At 40.6% G+C, this 16,755-nt stretch overlaps 1 protein-coding gene across 3 annotated transcripts in view; it reads right to left on the bottom strand.

Moving 5' to 3' along the window:
* LOC136856732 (serpin B4-like) overlaps positions 1-16,755 on the bottom strand; it is a 304,832-nt gene that overhangs the window by 264,482 nt on the left and 23,595 nt on the right. For 2 of the 3 annotated variants that reach the window (XM_068231104.1, XM_068231102.1), the window contains exons 3-4: positions 14,905-14,976; positions 14,408-14,467 (exon numbers count right to left, since the gene is read on the bottom strand). In XM_068231104.1, coding sequence (XP_068087205.1) covers positions 14,408-14,467; positions 14,905-14,955 — 111 coding nt within the window. In that variant the 5' untranslated portion in view covers positions 14,956-14,976. The remainder of the gene's footprint in view (positions 1-14,407; positions 14,468-14,904; positions 14,977-16,755) is intronic. The other variant, XM_068231103.1, reaches the window with a different exon arrangement.

Below are 16,755 nucleotides of genomic sequence, written 5' to 3' on the forward strand. Positions count from 1 at the left end.
ATGCTATTTTCCTTTCAACAAAAATGTAATATACCTATTTATTGGTCCAGAGATCATGCTATTTTGCTGTTTGAACTGGCCACGCTAGTCATATGGACAAAGATAATGAGAATTCACAGAAATAGCACTCCCATTCAGAAGCCTCCGTGGCTCAGACGGCAGCGCGTCGGCCTCTCACCACTGGATACCGTGGTTCAAATCCTGGTCACTCCATGTGAGATTTGTGCTGGACAAAGCGGAGGCGGGACAGGTTTTTCTCCTTGTACTCCGGTTTTCCCTGTCACCTTTCATTCCAGCAACACTCTCCATTCTCACTTCATAGCATCTATCATTCATCAATATAAATCACTTTGGGAGTGGCGACTCCATCGTAATAACAGCCTATATCTGATCCATTCATTACATCCCTGACCCGGTCAAAGACTGGAAAACAGGTTGTAGGTTTTCATTTTCAGCACTCCCATTCATCGGTGCTAGCCCTGGACCTCAAGAAAGAAACAAAAGATGGCATGAGCAGCGGAATGCAACAAAAGGGAGTCCTGTCTACAGCCCGTAAGTACGTATACATGTTTCTCTAGATATTTCTCTAGTAAAGACGGTATTTCTTAATTTACCACAGATTTTTCACTTCATTTGTGTAAAAGGAATTATTATGTTCCATTTGGGACAAATATTACAGTGACATTTCATAGATAGGTATGCGCTACATAATTGCACTGATCATTAGGAACGTAAAGCAAAAAAAACTACATTTATATCTTTACATTTTTGGTTTCTAGTTTTCTTCTGTGCCTATTGGGATTTAAGGGACTATACCAGAAAATTCGATAATTACCGTCGGGCATCTGCCTTTAAATGGGGAATGGCAAAGGGTTAGAGAAGCAATAATAAAAATAAAAAAAATAAATAATAAAAAAAAACCTGAATGACCATACATTTTTATTAACTCCCCCCCTTCTCCATGTGCCCTACTTAATTAATATCTGGACAACATTAACTTCTTTTTTGGCATTAGTGCTTAACGAATCCCACACGAGGTAATCTCTGTCTTAAAGATCCAGGAAGTGGGTGAGGATATTCTTATCTGTAGTAAAGTCTCTGATGAAAAATGAAAAATAACAATAAATTACTGGTATAAAACATGATTAGATACAGATGCCATTCATGCTTTGGAGAGCATATACGAAGGCCATCCGGAAAGTGGTACCCGTTTGTGCAATAAAGACACAGGAGTAAACATTAACAAATATACACATTTTTATCGGAAAGAGCATACTTTACACTACTTCTCCACATAATCTCCAAGCAAATTTAGGCATTTGTCATAACGTCGGACGAGTTTTTGTATTCCAGCGTGATAGTCCTCCGCCGCCAGCATATTGAGATACGTAGTCACGGCTCGTTTAAGTTTAACATAGTTGTCAAATCTTTTTCTCACCAGAAAGTCTTTAAGCTTTGTAAAGAGATGAAAATCCGAAGGGACCAAAAACGGGGTTTATGGGGGATGGTCAAAGGTTTCCCACTTGAATTGCTGCAAAAGTTGTTGTGTTATCGCAGCTGCATGAGACCTGGCATTGTCATGAAGGAGAATGACGCCTGTAGACAATAGACCTCGCCGTCGATTTTGTACTGCCCGCCGTAATTTCTTTAATGTTTCACAATATGCATTAGCATTAACTGTGTCTCCACGGGCCATAAAATCAATGAGCAGTACACCTCGGCAATCCCAGAAAACAGTTGCCATGAGTTTCCTGGTGGACAGAACTGTCTTGAATTTTTTTGGTTTGGTTGGTGAATGAGCATGATGCCACTCCATTGACTGTTGTTTACTCTCAGGTGATGCATAACAAACCCATGTTTTGTCCCCAGTAATGATGCGAGTCAGGAAAGAGTCTCCTTCATTGGAATAACGTTCCAGAAATGTCAATGCTGCAGCCATACGCTTGGTTTTGTGCTCCTCTGTAAGCATGCGAGGCCCACCTTGCACAGATTTTTTAATAATGTAGATGGTCTTTGACAATTTCATGAACAATTGTTCGAGACACATTAGGAAAATGTTCACAGAGTTCATCAACTGTGACGCGCTGATCGTTCCTCACGCATTCGTCCACTGCGCTCAGCAGTTGGTCTGTAATGACAGATGGTCTGACTGAACGCTCCTCGTTGTGTGTATTCCCCTCCCCAGGTTGAAGTTGCGACACCAGTACCAAACAGATGACTCATCCATCACATTGTCTCCATACACCTCCGTTGATTGGCGATGAATATCACAAGGTCGAACGTTTCGTGCATTAAGAAATTTAGTTTTATTAATAAATTTCATTGTTTGTCCGTATTGAACTAAGATTATAACTTTTATTATAATTTGGATCCACCTTATTCATTACATAAAAACTGTTGTTTAGATGAAATTACAACATATATTTCAATCAGAACTAGTTTCGACGCCCATTTGCGCCATCATCAGCTGATATAGGTTCTTGTAAAAATTGGCAATCACATAAGTTTATCTACGTCAAACTGAACACAATTTAAAACCATATTAACAAGCTAAAACTGTGTTACAATTATACTGTCTCAAAGTCCATATTTTCTACAAGTCCGAGACTTGGGAGTCATAAATCTTAAATAAAAACATATGCAAACCGGTTTGTTCACTAATAAAATAACGTGGATTTAAAAGAACAACAACTTAAAAATAAAATAGTCTTGAAGAAACATTAGCTTAATTTATCACACTTCTTAAAACGTGACGTAGAATCGTATTAAAATACTTCAATAAAATCTTCAGAGTCACTTTAATGGAGCTATCCTAGTGAGGTGGAAACGAGCAATCGGTCCTTTAAGATGTTAACAAGTACTGTGGGTGCACATATCTAGGTCAAACAGGACGAAGTTTTAAAATTAGATACACAGAACATACTAATGCTATAAAATATAACAGATTTTCCGCGGTAGGCAGATACATATCCCGGTCAATAGGACAGTGTTTCATATTAAGCGTAATAGCTTTACTAGTTGCTTTTTACGACCACGCCCTCCGGAGCTCCAACGAGTTGCCGCTCCTCAGTTGCTCCTCCCACTTTCCCCTATTTCCCCCCTTCGGTCCTGACCAACCTTGGACACTTGATTACTATCACAACACTGCTCGCTAGGCTTCATTGTGCTTTGCATGGACAGCGATCTTTTGACGTGAGTCGCGTAAAAACGTTTACGTTATAAGACGTAATTTTATATATTGCCTCTTCAGTTAAGTGATAGTTTATTACATTCCTATTATTTCAGGTCCGCATTGAACTGGGAATGTTGTACTTGTTAACATCTTAAAGGACCCATTGCTCGTTTCCACCTCACTAGGATAGCTCCATTAAAGCGACTCGGAAGATTTTATTGAAGTATTTTAATACGATTCTATCTCACGTTTTAAGAAGTGTGATAAATTAAGCTAATGTTTCTTCAAGACTATTTTCTTTTTGAGTTGTTGTTCTTTTAAATCCACGTTATTTTATTAGTGAGCAAACCGGTTTGCATATGTTTTTATTTAAGATTTATGACTCGCAAGTCTCGGACTTGTAGAAAATATGGACTTTGAGACAGTATAATCGTAACACAGTTTTAGCTTGTTAATATGGTTTTAAATTGTGTTCAATTTGACGTAGATAAACTTATGTGATTGCCAATTTTTCCAAGAACCTATATCAGCTGATGAAGCAAATGGGCGTCGAAACTAGTTCTGATTGAAATATACATTGTAATTTCATCTAAACAACAGTTTTTATGTATTGAATAAGGTGGATCCAAATTATAATAAAAGTTGTTAAGAAATTTAATCACGGCCCTCAATTCACAACTGGCGGGGTTCTCAATTTGTGTAAACATTTTAAACTATCACAAACACAACACAGGCAATACTAGAGTCACGCAACCTCGCACAGAGCAGGCAGACAAGCCACTGACGCAGTCTGACCTTGCCCAGCGGCTACCCGAGTCGTCAGCGCTTCATGCAGCGCTAACGGGTACTACTTTGCAGATGGCCCTCATATATGACAGTTCACACTATTTTACTGACATCAACATAGATCTGTGCATACTGAAAATAAAAGTAAATCTTTGAATATTAAAGAAGCAATCAAAATTTACATTGCAAAAAAAAAAAGAAAGAAAAAAAAAAGATAATGAAACTGAATGACCATACATTTTTTTAAAATTCCCCCTATTTGCCCTACTTAATTAACATCTGGACAACATTTACACTTTTTGCATTCATGCTTAATGATTCCCGCAGAATGTAATCTCTGATTTAAAGGTCTGGAATGTGTGTTAGGATATTTTCTGTAGTAAATTCTTTGAATTTATGCATCGTCTTCGCCACTCGAGACGATCTTATAGATTATCATTTATCACTAAAAATAACATCTTACAAGAAATCTCTAGTTAAAAAAAATGTAAAAATAGGAATAATAATAATAATAATAATAATAATAATAATAATAATAATAATAATAATAATAAAATTACCAGTATAAAAGGCAGACCATTTAATCTCATATGAGCCCTGGCATTTTTTTAAAAAGTATTATTATACAAGAAATAATAATAATAGGGATATCAACAACAATGATAATACTAAGGGAACACTACGAGTAAAGCAGCTGAAGGGGAAGTGTAGCATGTCACTGACCTGACCAGGGTGGGGGCATGACATAATGACTGGCAGCCAGTTGGATTCGAGCCAAATTTCGAGTTCCAAATTTCAAATTCCTAGGTGTTGGGACAGAAATAAACATAAATATTTCCAAATACTGGGTGTGACTTGATAGAATCTGATGATGTTCTGTCAACACTTTCAACACTACCACATTTTAACATGGACCCTGGCAGTGAACTGGGTCTTTTTCCTGAATTTTAATACCTCATTGTACAACAGCAAAACATAGTACAGTATGCACCAAAATATACAGTACTGGAAATTATGTTAGTCTTATTGTCATTACCTTACTTATCCAGATGATAATGTAAATGTTCAAAATGTGCTCCATTGAGCTGTAGGCATTGTTCATAACGATCACGCAGATTTTCCAACATATTCTGGAACATAGGTTGCTGCATAGTCCCGAAGAACGAGACGATCTTCTGACGTAATGCAGTCACAGTTTTGGGTGGATCTGGACAATTGAAAAATTGCTCCTTTAACATTCCCCACATGTAAGCGTCAGGTGGTGTGAGATCGGGGGAATGTGATGGGTAGGGGAACTCAGCCCTGCGGGAAATTACTCGTCCTGGAAAGGTTTCTTGCAGCATAGCCATAGTCTGTCGAGAGGTGTGGCAGGTTGCTCCGTCTTGTTGGAACCACTGTCTATTCATCTGCATGTTCTGGCACAACAAAACCTTCTTAGATCCTGAATAAATGGCGTGATCACCATGTTCCTATAGCATTCCTGGTTAACAGTAAGAGGTGCACCATGATCATTCTCTATGAAATACCGACCTAGCACACCGTTTCCTGACACTGCACACCAAATCGTCACACGCACACTATGTAGCAGTTTCTGGACTATATTGTCTGGCCTCTCAAAGCCAAGAAAGCAAGTTGTTTGGCAATTGATAAAACCGTCCAAGTGAATGTGACTTTCGTCGGAGAACTACATGTTGAACAAGAAATCTGGATCCTTGTACACCAGGGCCAAAAATCGTGCACAATATTCCACCCTGACATGCCTATCGTGCTCCATCAATCATTGCCCAACCTGTATTCGGTACAGAAATCCACCTATGTCTTCAAACAATCGTCAAAGTGATGTAGGGTTAATGTTTAATTTCAGGGCTGTTCGCCAAAGACTCGCTTTAGAGACTGCAACACCTCATTGAGGACACGTCCATGATTTTCATTTGTGGACACAGTTATTGGCCTACTGGACCTTCCCTTGCGTTGACACAATACACTACCCATATGATGAAAATTTTTAACAATAGATAGCATAACTATGTTGTTAGGTGCTGGCTTATTGAAGTGTTCACGATATTGTTCCGCCACTAACTTTAAACTCGGCCCACCTTGATAACCGTTTCTGTACGAGCGAAAATAATACTCCACTATCAACTCCTTTTCCTCCATCGCGAGACCCATTGTCACTTCCAATCACAGAGCACAACGTTCTTTACACAACTAACAATTCATCATGGCGATGTAACAACACACAGACTCTCAGGTGTGCGCATACGCACTGGGCGAAAATGAGTACTGTATATTTTGGTACATACCCAATTTTTGTATCATATGAAGGTATCAGCTATCCAAAATGAATATGTCGATCGGGAAGTATATCTAATGTAATTTAATTATAATAGTCTTATAAAAAACATTAAAAATGTACTAAAAATCTTTTACATTAAAGTTATACCAATAAGCCTGCTTAAACAATAAAAATGAATCATTTACTGTGGCTACTTAAGCCATAAATAAACGCAATTACATTTGAAATACAAAATTTACCAATTTAGGAATAGTTTGTTTTGGTATAGTAATCCTGAAAACATTGGGCAATGCACAGTCCAACGTTGCACTCCTTGCACCACCGTCTTTCTTTTCGCGGAAAAGGTGAATCGTCAGCCTGCGTCTCTTCATCTAAACAAAAACTAAGACCAAATTTCTGGAGAAGTGGAATATTTTTTATCATTTGTATTCAGAGTAAAATAATGGAGCTTAAAACTTGCATTTGAAAGGCACGTAACAAATAAAAATCTTTCTGAACTATTACTTGATACGTGAGATCTGGTTCGTAAGCAGAGTCTTTATCACAGTCATCTACAGTATTTCTGAACCCGCTTCTCCAGATAAAATATCCAAGATATCACTATCATAAGGCTGGTGTGAGGATATGTTTGCACAGTAACACTGCTGACAGTGCAACAGATTTGGTGTGCTCAGTACCCGGCACGAGTGCTATGGTAGGGGTCACTGCAAGGAAAATCTGCCTTTTTTATCGTTTCAATTTGAACTTCCAAATAAGTGCTGCACTCCAGTGGACACTAGATAAACAACTATTCCCAAGCAAGGGACGGGAACTGTATGGGATACATGCAGCTGCCTATAAACACGCACGAAAATCACGCCCATATGGCATACAGGCGATGTCCACAACCAGGAAAGCAGTTTGCCTGTATCCCATACAGGCATAATGTAGAAAGTGTTGAGAATGAATGTTATAGTGTAATATTTATGTTGAACTTGTGTGTTCGACAGACTGAAAAGCTTTTAAGTTATATTTCTAAAGCATGGGAAACTTCAACAATTAAGGTTTTGTACAGAGGCAAAGGAGATCCACATAACCCTACTGTTACTGAGGGATCACCCTGGGAAACAATCACTTGAAGATACTCACATGTATAATCACACAAAGGATCACAGAAGAGATAGAGCATAACATGCCTAAAGAGCAGTTCAGGTTCAGAAAGGGAAGAAATACAATCCAAACCATCAGAAACCTCTTCCCTCAAGGAAAATTCCATGCAGCATTCATTAACTTCTCCAAAGTGTTTGAAAAATTAAAAAGAAGTATCATCTGCACAAAACTAGAGTCCATAGCTGAGATAAATAACAAACTCACATGTCTGATCCACAATATCTAAAGGAGAAACAGTGTGCAGATTTCAGACAACATACTCACGTCAGAAATCATTACGCACACAAATCGAGTCCTGCAGGGAGACCCCCACTCAGTCCCGTATTATTTAACATCGCCACCCGCAATTATCAAGAGATCAAGATTTATATATATGTTGATGACTTAGTACAGGGACCCCAGGATAGAAATGAACTGCAAAAGGCAATCTATGCTTTGGAAAAGTGGACTGACCAAAACAAGCTACAGATAAACAAGAAGAAAACTGAACACAGGGAGTAAGATACATGAAAGAAAAAATTTCATGAAACAAGAACCTCTACAAACAGTACACCACGTCAAATACCTGGGTTTCACCCTAAAGACCAGAACAAATTCTTTCAGGATACAAACCAAGAAAAGAGCAACCACAGCCACAGAAAGCCATATATGATATCAAAGAATTAACTAAGCTATCCCTCAAAACTGCAATAACAATCTTCAACACAAAGATTATTCCCATTATCATGTACGGATTGGAACTAACCTGGGGCAAACTGTGCATGAAAGACTTTCATAATCTAAACAGTGTCAAAGCTCACTTCTTGAAGGTTACACTAGGAACGTCTGAACACACTCTCTCCTGGCTGGTGTACGTGCTTGCCTGGGAGACCTTCTTGATAGAAGATCTCAGAATGAAACAATCTGTCCTACACTTCTAGTTGGAAAAAGGCAATAGACGAGAGAATAAAGAAACAAGAAGATATCTGGGAAGAATTTTACATGATGGAGACAATGATGAACCACACCAGGACAGGCACGAACTCCATACATGCTGGTGGTCCATAGATATCACCACAAGATATGCAGTAATCAATCTTTCCAAGAAACAGACGACAACTGTGTGTGTATTTTAAGTGGAAATATCCCAGGGAAAAAAAACCCACAATATCTTAAGCAGTACAAATCAGACGATATATACTGTAAGTATCAAATTTCTGCAAAAACTTAAGTAATGATAAATTTATAGTTTACATTTTATGGCTACTTTGGCTGGAATATTCTATTATAGCTTATACAATGATTTCAAGTGAATTTCACTTCATTAATTTTATATTTGGCTTATTATCCCTTAAAATAATTCATCTCAATGGCTTGAGAGTCTTGCTTTGAATTGGCATATTGGTTAGCTAAACACAGAAACATAAGACATATTTTTGCATGATTATATCACCTATATCAGGTTTCTACAATACTATTTGCAAGGAAAAACAGTAAGCCTGTATTCTTGAATGACTACTTATATCATGATCATAGTCGCAAGACTATACACATAGAACCCGTTCCATGAGGACAGGCCTCTTCTTTCAAAAAGTCCCACATACATTTGCCAAGAACTGAATCACAGAGGCCTTCGTGAGAAACCGGTGGAAATGCCACTTGGCTATTTATTATGCACCAGAATCTGCAGAATGGTACAAATCTGGTTACGTAAATATGCAAAGAAAAACCCCCTCGTGTGTGCTTCTACAATTGTAGGGAGATAACCTCGGTTACCCTCTTCAATATTGAAGATCCTCTGTGTGGTGAGGGGGACTAGTAGCTCCTTTCTTGCGATGCCGAATGGAGCCCTATTGGGTAACCATTCGGTATACAAGGAGGAGGAAGCTAAAGCACCACCCAACCTAACGAGACCCGTGCCGATGGGGTGCATGGCACACGTGGCAGATGTGTCTTGAACGGAGCCTTCGAAATACTTGGCGCCCTCTCGAAGTAAGTAGCCTTACCCGGGTATGCGGGGCTCTGCCTGGGCGGACATTATATTTCCTTAGCTACTCGTGGGACCTACATGAGTACCGTAGCCACCCGAGAACCGGAGACCTCCTCTGGGGCCTCCGAGAGAAACACCAGTTGAACAATAACCGATGGGGACTCTTCGGAAATACCCTCGGATAGTATGACCTTGACAGTAACAGAGCTCACTCTAGAGGTGCGCAATCTTCTGGTCCAGAAGAAGAAACTGTGCTCCAGCGCTGAGAAGAGGAGATATAAGAAGGCTTTAAAGGCCCGGGAGCAGGCCAAAAAGGGCTTAACTCCTGGAGCTGAGAGGCCTTCCACTGCCACAACAGTGACGACTGTGGAGGGGGATCCAATGGGCACAAGAGGCGGGACCCTGAAAAGGGCTCTGCTTCTAGGGCACAGAGGACACCACCCACCAAGACGCCAGTGGGAAACGACTTCTGTCGGGGGCAACCCCAGAAGAAGATCGGCAGGCCCACAAAAAACCCAAGGTGGAGTATGCCAGGATAGCTAAAGCTGGGATCAGGATGGCCATAGTGCCTGTAGGATATCCTGACCAGCAGCTAACTGAGAAACAGGTGAAGTCTGTGGAGGAGGCTATCACCAATCTGATCGATGAGTTCCGGAGCAGGGGCCCATTAAGCCTCAGTTCCTGGATTGCTATTTGTCGAGAGGTGCAGCCATCATTATCGCAGAGAACGACGAGACTGTAGCATGGCTTTCTAGTCTTGTTACAGACATGCAACCGTGGGAAGGAGCCAAGCTCACAATTGTGAGCATGGATAAACTCCTTTCCTATAAGAAAGTCATGGTCTGGATACCAGGACAACCAAAGGACAACAACATCCTTTTGGGAAGAATGGCACGCCAGAACCATGCCTTAGATCCCAACAGCTGGAGAGTCTACGGCCGCAAGAAGGAGAAGAGAGATGTCCGACTTGTGGTCAGCATGGACCCCAGAGATGTGGAAAAAGTGGTGGGGAAGAAGATCTTCTGCGGGGTGCATGTTGCTACCTTCACCCTGGCGGAGGGCAAACGCAACAAGCAGAGGACCAACCCCACCATAGACAACACTGAGACCAGCAGGGGCAAAGAGCGGGAGCCTGGACAGGGGCCGGGGCCAGCCAAGCCTCAGGATTCATCGCGGGAGATGGAGCTGCACATTCTGGAGACCGCATAAGGTAAAGTATTGCATGAAAGTAAGGAATGATTACTTTCATACAAGCAAACATACAACGTTGTATAGCGGTCTCTAGGGTACTTATAAGAAGTATCCAGAAAGGCAGGTTTTCGGTCGTCCTGATACAAGAACCCTGGCTTAGACAAGGGCATATCATGGGACTAAAATGTGCAAGCTTCACTCTATTCAGTGGAGTGGCAGAGAAGAAGCCTAGAGCATGCATACTAGTTAAGGATCATAACGCTTGGGCTATACCGGGCTTTCTTACTAGAGACCTTGTAGCAGTTCTAGGGAGATATGAAGAGGGCAGACAGCCAAGAGATCTGGTTGTCTGTTCTGCATATTTCCCAGGAGACTCTGAATCTCCACCCCCACCGGAGGAGTCAAGAGACTGGTGATATACTGTAGGAAACAAGGACTTAACCTTATAGAAGGTTGTGACGCCAATGCTCATCATAGCATTTGGGGAAGTAAATACACAAACCGAAGAGTTAGCATTTCATAGAATATCTATGTACAACTGACCTTAAGATCATGAACATAGGTGATACCCCTACCTTCATCAATAATAGGAGTGAGGGGATCATAGATCTTACCCTGGGTTCCATGGGAATCATACAGGAAAGTTTCGTTGAAGCCTTCCTTGTCAGATCATAGACACATTGTGTTTCATATAGAGGGCTCCTTCGAGATCCCATCTTACAGAAACCCTAGACGAACCAAGTGGACGTCTTTTAGGGAGGACGTGAGGAGGGGACTGGGAAGAGGACCCTCAAATATAATTAAGAACAAAGAGGAGCTGGAGCTTAGTGTGAGCTTTCTCACACAAACACTAGTTACCTCTTATGAATTAAACTGCCCAGTCGTTAAGGCAAAAAGAGTAACAGGAAGCTTCAAGTGGAACAATTATCTTGAACACCTGAGGAGAAACACACGAAGGGTCTGGAATAAATACAGGGAACTTCAGGATCAAGAAAGTCTAGATTCTTATAAAGAATCACAAAGAAAGTACAAGTCAGAAGTCAAAAAGGCTTCTAAGAAATCTTGGAGACAGTTTCGTGACTCCATCGAGAGTCAACATGAAGCGGCAAGGCTTCATAGAATTCTAACCTTGGATGGAAAGGGAAGGCTGGGCTCATTGGAGTCACCTTCGGGTGGATATACATCCAGAGAGGGGGAGACCCTGAGCTTATTGCTTGATGCCCACTTTCCAGGTTCAGTAGTCACAAATAGTGAAGTAGAATCGAGCGGATCCTTCAGACATGATAGAAGTGGCTGGAAGGAAGCTGCAGAGATTGTTACCCCAAGAAGGGTGAAGTGGGCATTAGAATCTTTTGCCCCTTATAAAAGCCCAGGAATGGATGGGATCTTCCCAGCACTTCTCCAGAAAGCGGGTGCGGTCCTTATACCATACCTGGTCAGAATTTTTAGAGCCTGTCTCACTATGAGGTACGTGTACTCCTTGTGGCGCCAGGCAATGGTAGTGTATATACCTAGACCTGGAAGGTCTTCATATACTAGACCTAAGGATTATAGATCCATTAGTCTAACATCTTAAGACTTTGGAAAGACTGGTGGATAAACCTATCAGGGAGAAAGTATTAAGAGACTGTCCCCTGCATCCTCATCAACATGCATACCAACAGGGAAGTTGGTTGAGACGGCACTACACCAGCTAGTTTCTAGGCTGGAGAGCGCCTTGGATCAGCAACAAATTGCTATGGTGGTATTCCTAGATATAGAACTACACATCCTTGGGTTCCATAGAACTTAGTCTAGAGAGAAGAGGAGTGAGCAGGATGCTCATAAAATGGATTATGGCCTCACTGCAGGGCCGTCAAGTTCTGTTTACCCTCAACGCAGTAATGTTGAGAGCTAATATAGACAAGGGGTGTCCACAGGGAGGAGTATTATCACCAACATTATGGTGTCTGGTAGTGGATGAACTACTTACCAGGTTAAATGTTGGAGGAATTCACGCCGAAGGCTATGCAGACGACATTAGCCTGATGGCGGTGGAAAAATTTTCCCAGTATGGTTTCAGAGCTCATACAGAGCTCCCTATGTAGGGTGGAAAGATGGTGCCACAACACGGACTTGTCGGTTAATTCCGGCAAGACAGAGCTCGTAGTATTTACCAGGAGGAGGAGGCTAGACGGACTGTCAGAGCCTTTCCTATTTGGGAAAAAATTAGTTAAGACAACCTCAGTTAAGTACCTTGGGGTAATCCTCGAGACAAGACTGAGTTGGAAGAAACATATAGACTATAAGGTGGATAAGGCTCGCAAGATTATGTGGGCTTGTCGCAGAGCCGTCGGAAAGACTTGGGGCCTAGGACCTAAGGTGGTCCAGTGGCTCTATATCTCTATTGTACGGCCCATGATCACCTTGCATCTTTAGTCTGGTGGCCAGGTTTGGAGAGTAAAACTGTGACCACCAAGTTAAACAATGTCCAAAGACTTGCGTGTCTAGGAATAACAGGGGCACTGGATATCACACCATTATGTGCAATGGAGGCCATCCTAGGTCTTCCCCCCTTACATTTATATGTTAAGGACATAGCGGGAATGAGTGCTTACCACCTCTGGTCACTCGGAGGATGGTCCTTCAAGAATCCAAATAGAGGTCATGCTTCTAATCTTACAAGGCTTCACCAGACCTGCCCTATGACAATGATGATCGGGGACCTGACGAAGCCTAGTTTTAATCTGAATTATAAGTTCACAGTAGTTATACCCACAAGAGAGGAGTGGGCCGTGGATGCTGTGGCCCGTCTTAGGTCTGGGGGCTGCACATGGTACACAGATGGCTCGCGGACAGAGACGGACACAGGCGCCGGAGTCTGAGGACCTAAGACAAGGTTCTCCCTTCCCATGGGTAAATATGCTACTGTTTTCCAGGCCGAAGTATATGCAATACTGGCCTGTGTATATGGAACATGCCTAGACATAGGAGATGCATCACCATTTGCAGTGATAGCCAGGCAGCGTTAAAAGCACTATGCGCAGTTAGAACAACATCAAAAATGGTATGGGAATGCCAAAGGATGTTAGATGAGCTGTGTGAACTTAGCTCAGTTACCCTATTATGGGTCCCTGGGCACACAGGTATCAGTTGAAATGAAGAAGCTGACAAACTAGCGAAACAGGGCTCAAAAGGTCCTTTCATAGGACCAGAGCCCTTTCTAGGAGTGTCATTCCGAAGCGTGAAACTGGTAATATCCCAGTGGACAAACCAGTCTCACTTAGACATTTGAAAGAGGTTAACCATAGCAAGGCAGGCACGTGAACTTATCAAAGGGCCTAGCCAAAGTTATATAGAGGTCCTGATAAATATGAATAGGACCAGAATGCGACTGGTAGTTGGACTGTTGACAGGACACAATACCTTACAGAGACACCTACACATCATGAAAATCAGTCAGGATCCGATGTGTAGAAGATGTGGTAGGAGGGAAGAGACTTCCGCGCATGTGTTGTGTCAGTGCGAGGCTCTTGCAAGCACTAGACATCGATATCTTGGCTCACATTTTGTGAGCCTGGAAGACATCAGGAATGCCAACATCCGGACGCTGGTACCCTTTATAGGAGCACTAGGGCTGGACTAGGCAAACACGTTTAAGGGACACAACGGGTCTTCACAGACCTACGTGTGGAGCCCTGCGAAGGCAGGGCTCACCCATTCCTTATCTATCTAACTATCTATGCAAAGAAAAGGCTCAAATTATTTAAATGTAAATAAATCAATACAAATATCAAGATTAGATCAGATTCAAACAAATTGTTCATTTAATTCTTCAAAGATATGGAGGAACTTCACTACTCACCTCCTGCTCCTCACTGTTACTTATCACTGGCTCCTCCATGACAATATCACACACAATGCACTAAAATGGAAAAAAATTAAATTTGGTAAATAAAATCATAATGATTCATAATGAAACAAATTAAACAACTCCTACGTTAAACTGCAGCTTTGTTTTTGTTGAAAAATATCACACATAGTGGCAAAATCTTGTTCATATTTCGGGATGGAGCAAATCAATAGCAAATTAGTAAAGATAAAATTGGTCTCCAACACATTTTTGTATTACTGATAACCAAAGTATGAACATTTTAAAAAATATTTTCAATAGAATTTAGTACTTTTCTTTCATTCTATCACATAAATTAAATGTAGGCCTGCTACTCACCAAAATTTCCATTACTAAGACTTATCCTACCCCAGAATCTCCACAGTTTTTATATCAACTCTTCCACTTCATGTTTTGATTTTATTGGTGGTTAATGGAACTATTTTTGAGTTATTACATATTTTACTTACCATTATGGCGGTAAGTTCTTTGCACACAGGATTGATGATTTCCGTAAGCATCCATGGAGTAATTCATCCATCCTGTAGATTGACAATTGTTACATAATAAAACTAATACATCTATAACTATTGAGAGTGACCAGACTTTTATCATGACAGAGTTATTAAGAGAGTACTTTCAATGAATGATAAATCTGCATCTGAAGGTGTCAAACAAGAGAAAAACACATTCCTTTCTCAAGACTGTTCATGTATGGTGTCAAATGGCTACAGCTATCAATTTAAGTCTTTCTGTATCAAGGATAATTGCTGAAAGTCATCAATAATTACACAGTCCTCACTTGGACATTAATGAAAACAGTGATAACATATTACTTGGTTTATGGCAGCATACGTTACTACAAGCCTTTTAACTTCCTGTAGTCAGCACATTATATGGAAGCTCCAGGTTTTATTCCTGACTCATTTAAGAATTTTAATTCTGGAGTGAGGACTGAAATAGGCTTCACTCACTCTCTTAAGATCAACTGGAGAGATGTCTTACATGAGATCAGGACACCCAGTTAAGAAGGTTCAGCTTACGATAAGGATGTTGTGATATAGACCATATGAAAATCCAATAATTGCAGGCCATCTGTCTGGGCAGCACGTTTTTGGCAAATAAAGGTTCTTAATGAACTGTATAGGTGCCATTCTTTTAACTTACTGTTTAAGATAAATCTTTCAGAACTTGGAAAAATAGTTTAACATATCTCATATTCCTTCAGAATGTACAAAAAAATATGAATTTTATGATCAATCTTGTTTGAACTTCATTTTTATAAATGCTCAGAGAATATATGGTTGGGTATAACTCTGAGAAGACGAGTCCCAGAATGCATCTCAGGGAAGGTAAATATTTTAGAATTAAACCTGAATACAATCCAGCAATAATATCCATTTGGGGTGGGATCATAGAATAATCCACAGTATCCCCTGCCTGTCATAAGAAATGACTAAATGGGATGACATCCCAGGGACTGAATTCAACCAAGATAAAAAGGACAAATGTTTGACAAATATGAATGAAAATTGTGATATGTTCTGACGCCTGTCCTAAAAAACAGTTAAAAATTGCACACAAGAAAACTGCAGGAAAATATCTTGCATAATTAATGTTGCTAGTATTATGCCCCACTAACTGCTACTTTCATTTACAGTTTTGCAGAGATCCAAGAAGCCAGAATTATGTACCACTGGAGTTCTTTTACATGCCTGTACACCTACCAACATGAGGCTGACACACTGAGCATCTTCAAATATCATTGGAATGAGCCAAAGCTGAACCTGCCAACTTCAGTTCAGAAAGACAGCGCTCTAACGACTAAGCTACTTAACCCAACAAACACCTTATTAACAGCAAATGAAATTAAAAAGTAAAAAGTGGAAACTTATCTTTCTGTTAGATTACCACAATAGCTATTTCTATAAGGCCCTGGATCTGAACTGATGCAGGATGCAGGGCTTGTCATGGAGATCAGTAAAGGGATTCAACAGGAAAATGCATTCTACCAGAGTGTGAGAAACCTGTTGTGGAGGAAGGAAGTACCAATAAAGTGTAAAGAGGTGATATATAAGATGTACTACTGGCCAATATTGACATATGCAATTGAGACCTTGACACTGACAAAAAAGACAGGAGAATAAAATCCAGAACGGTGAAATGATTTTACAGAAGTATGAAAGGAAAGACTGAATAGATCAGTGTATGAAATAAGTATGTTAGGAAGGAAATCGGAGTGGAAACGCTTTTCCACAGAATGGAGAGGAATAAATTTAGATGGTTTGGGCATGTTAAGAGGATGGAAGAGGGAAAGATGC

Source organism: Anabrus simplex, chromosome 1, assembly GCF_040414725.1.
Source record: "Anabrus simplex isolate iqAnaSimp1 chromosome 1, ASM4041472v1, whole genome shotgun sequence".
Classification (NCBI taxonomy): domain Eukaryota; kingdom Metazoa; phylum Arthropoda; class Insecta; order Orthoptera; family Tettigoniidae; genus Anabrus; species Anabrus simplex.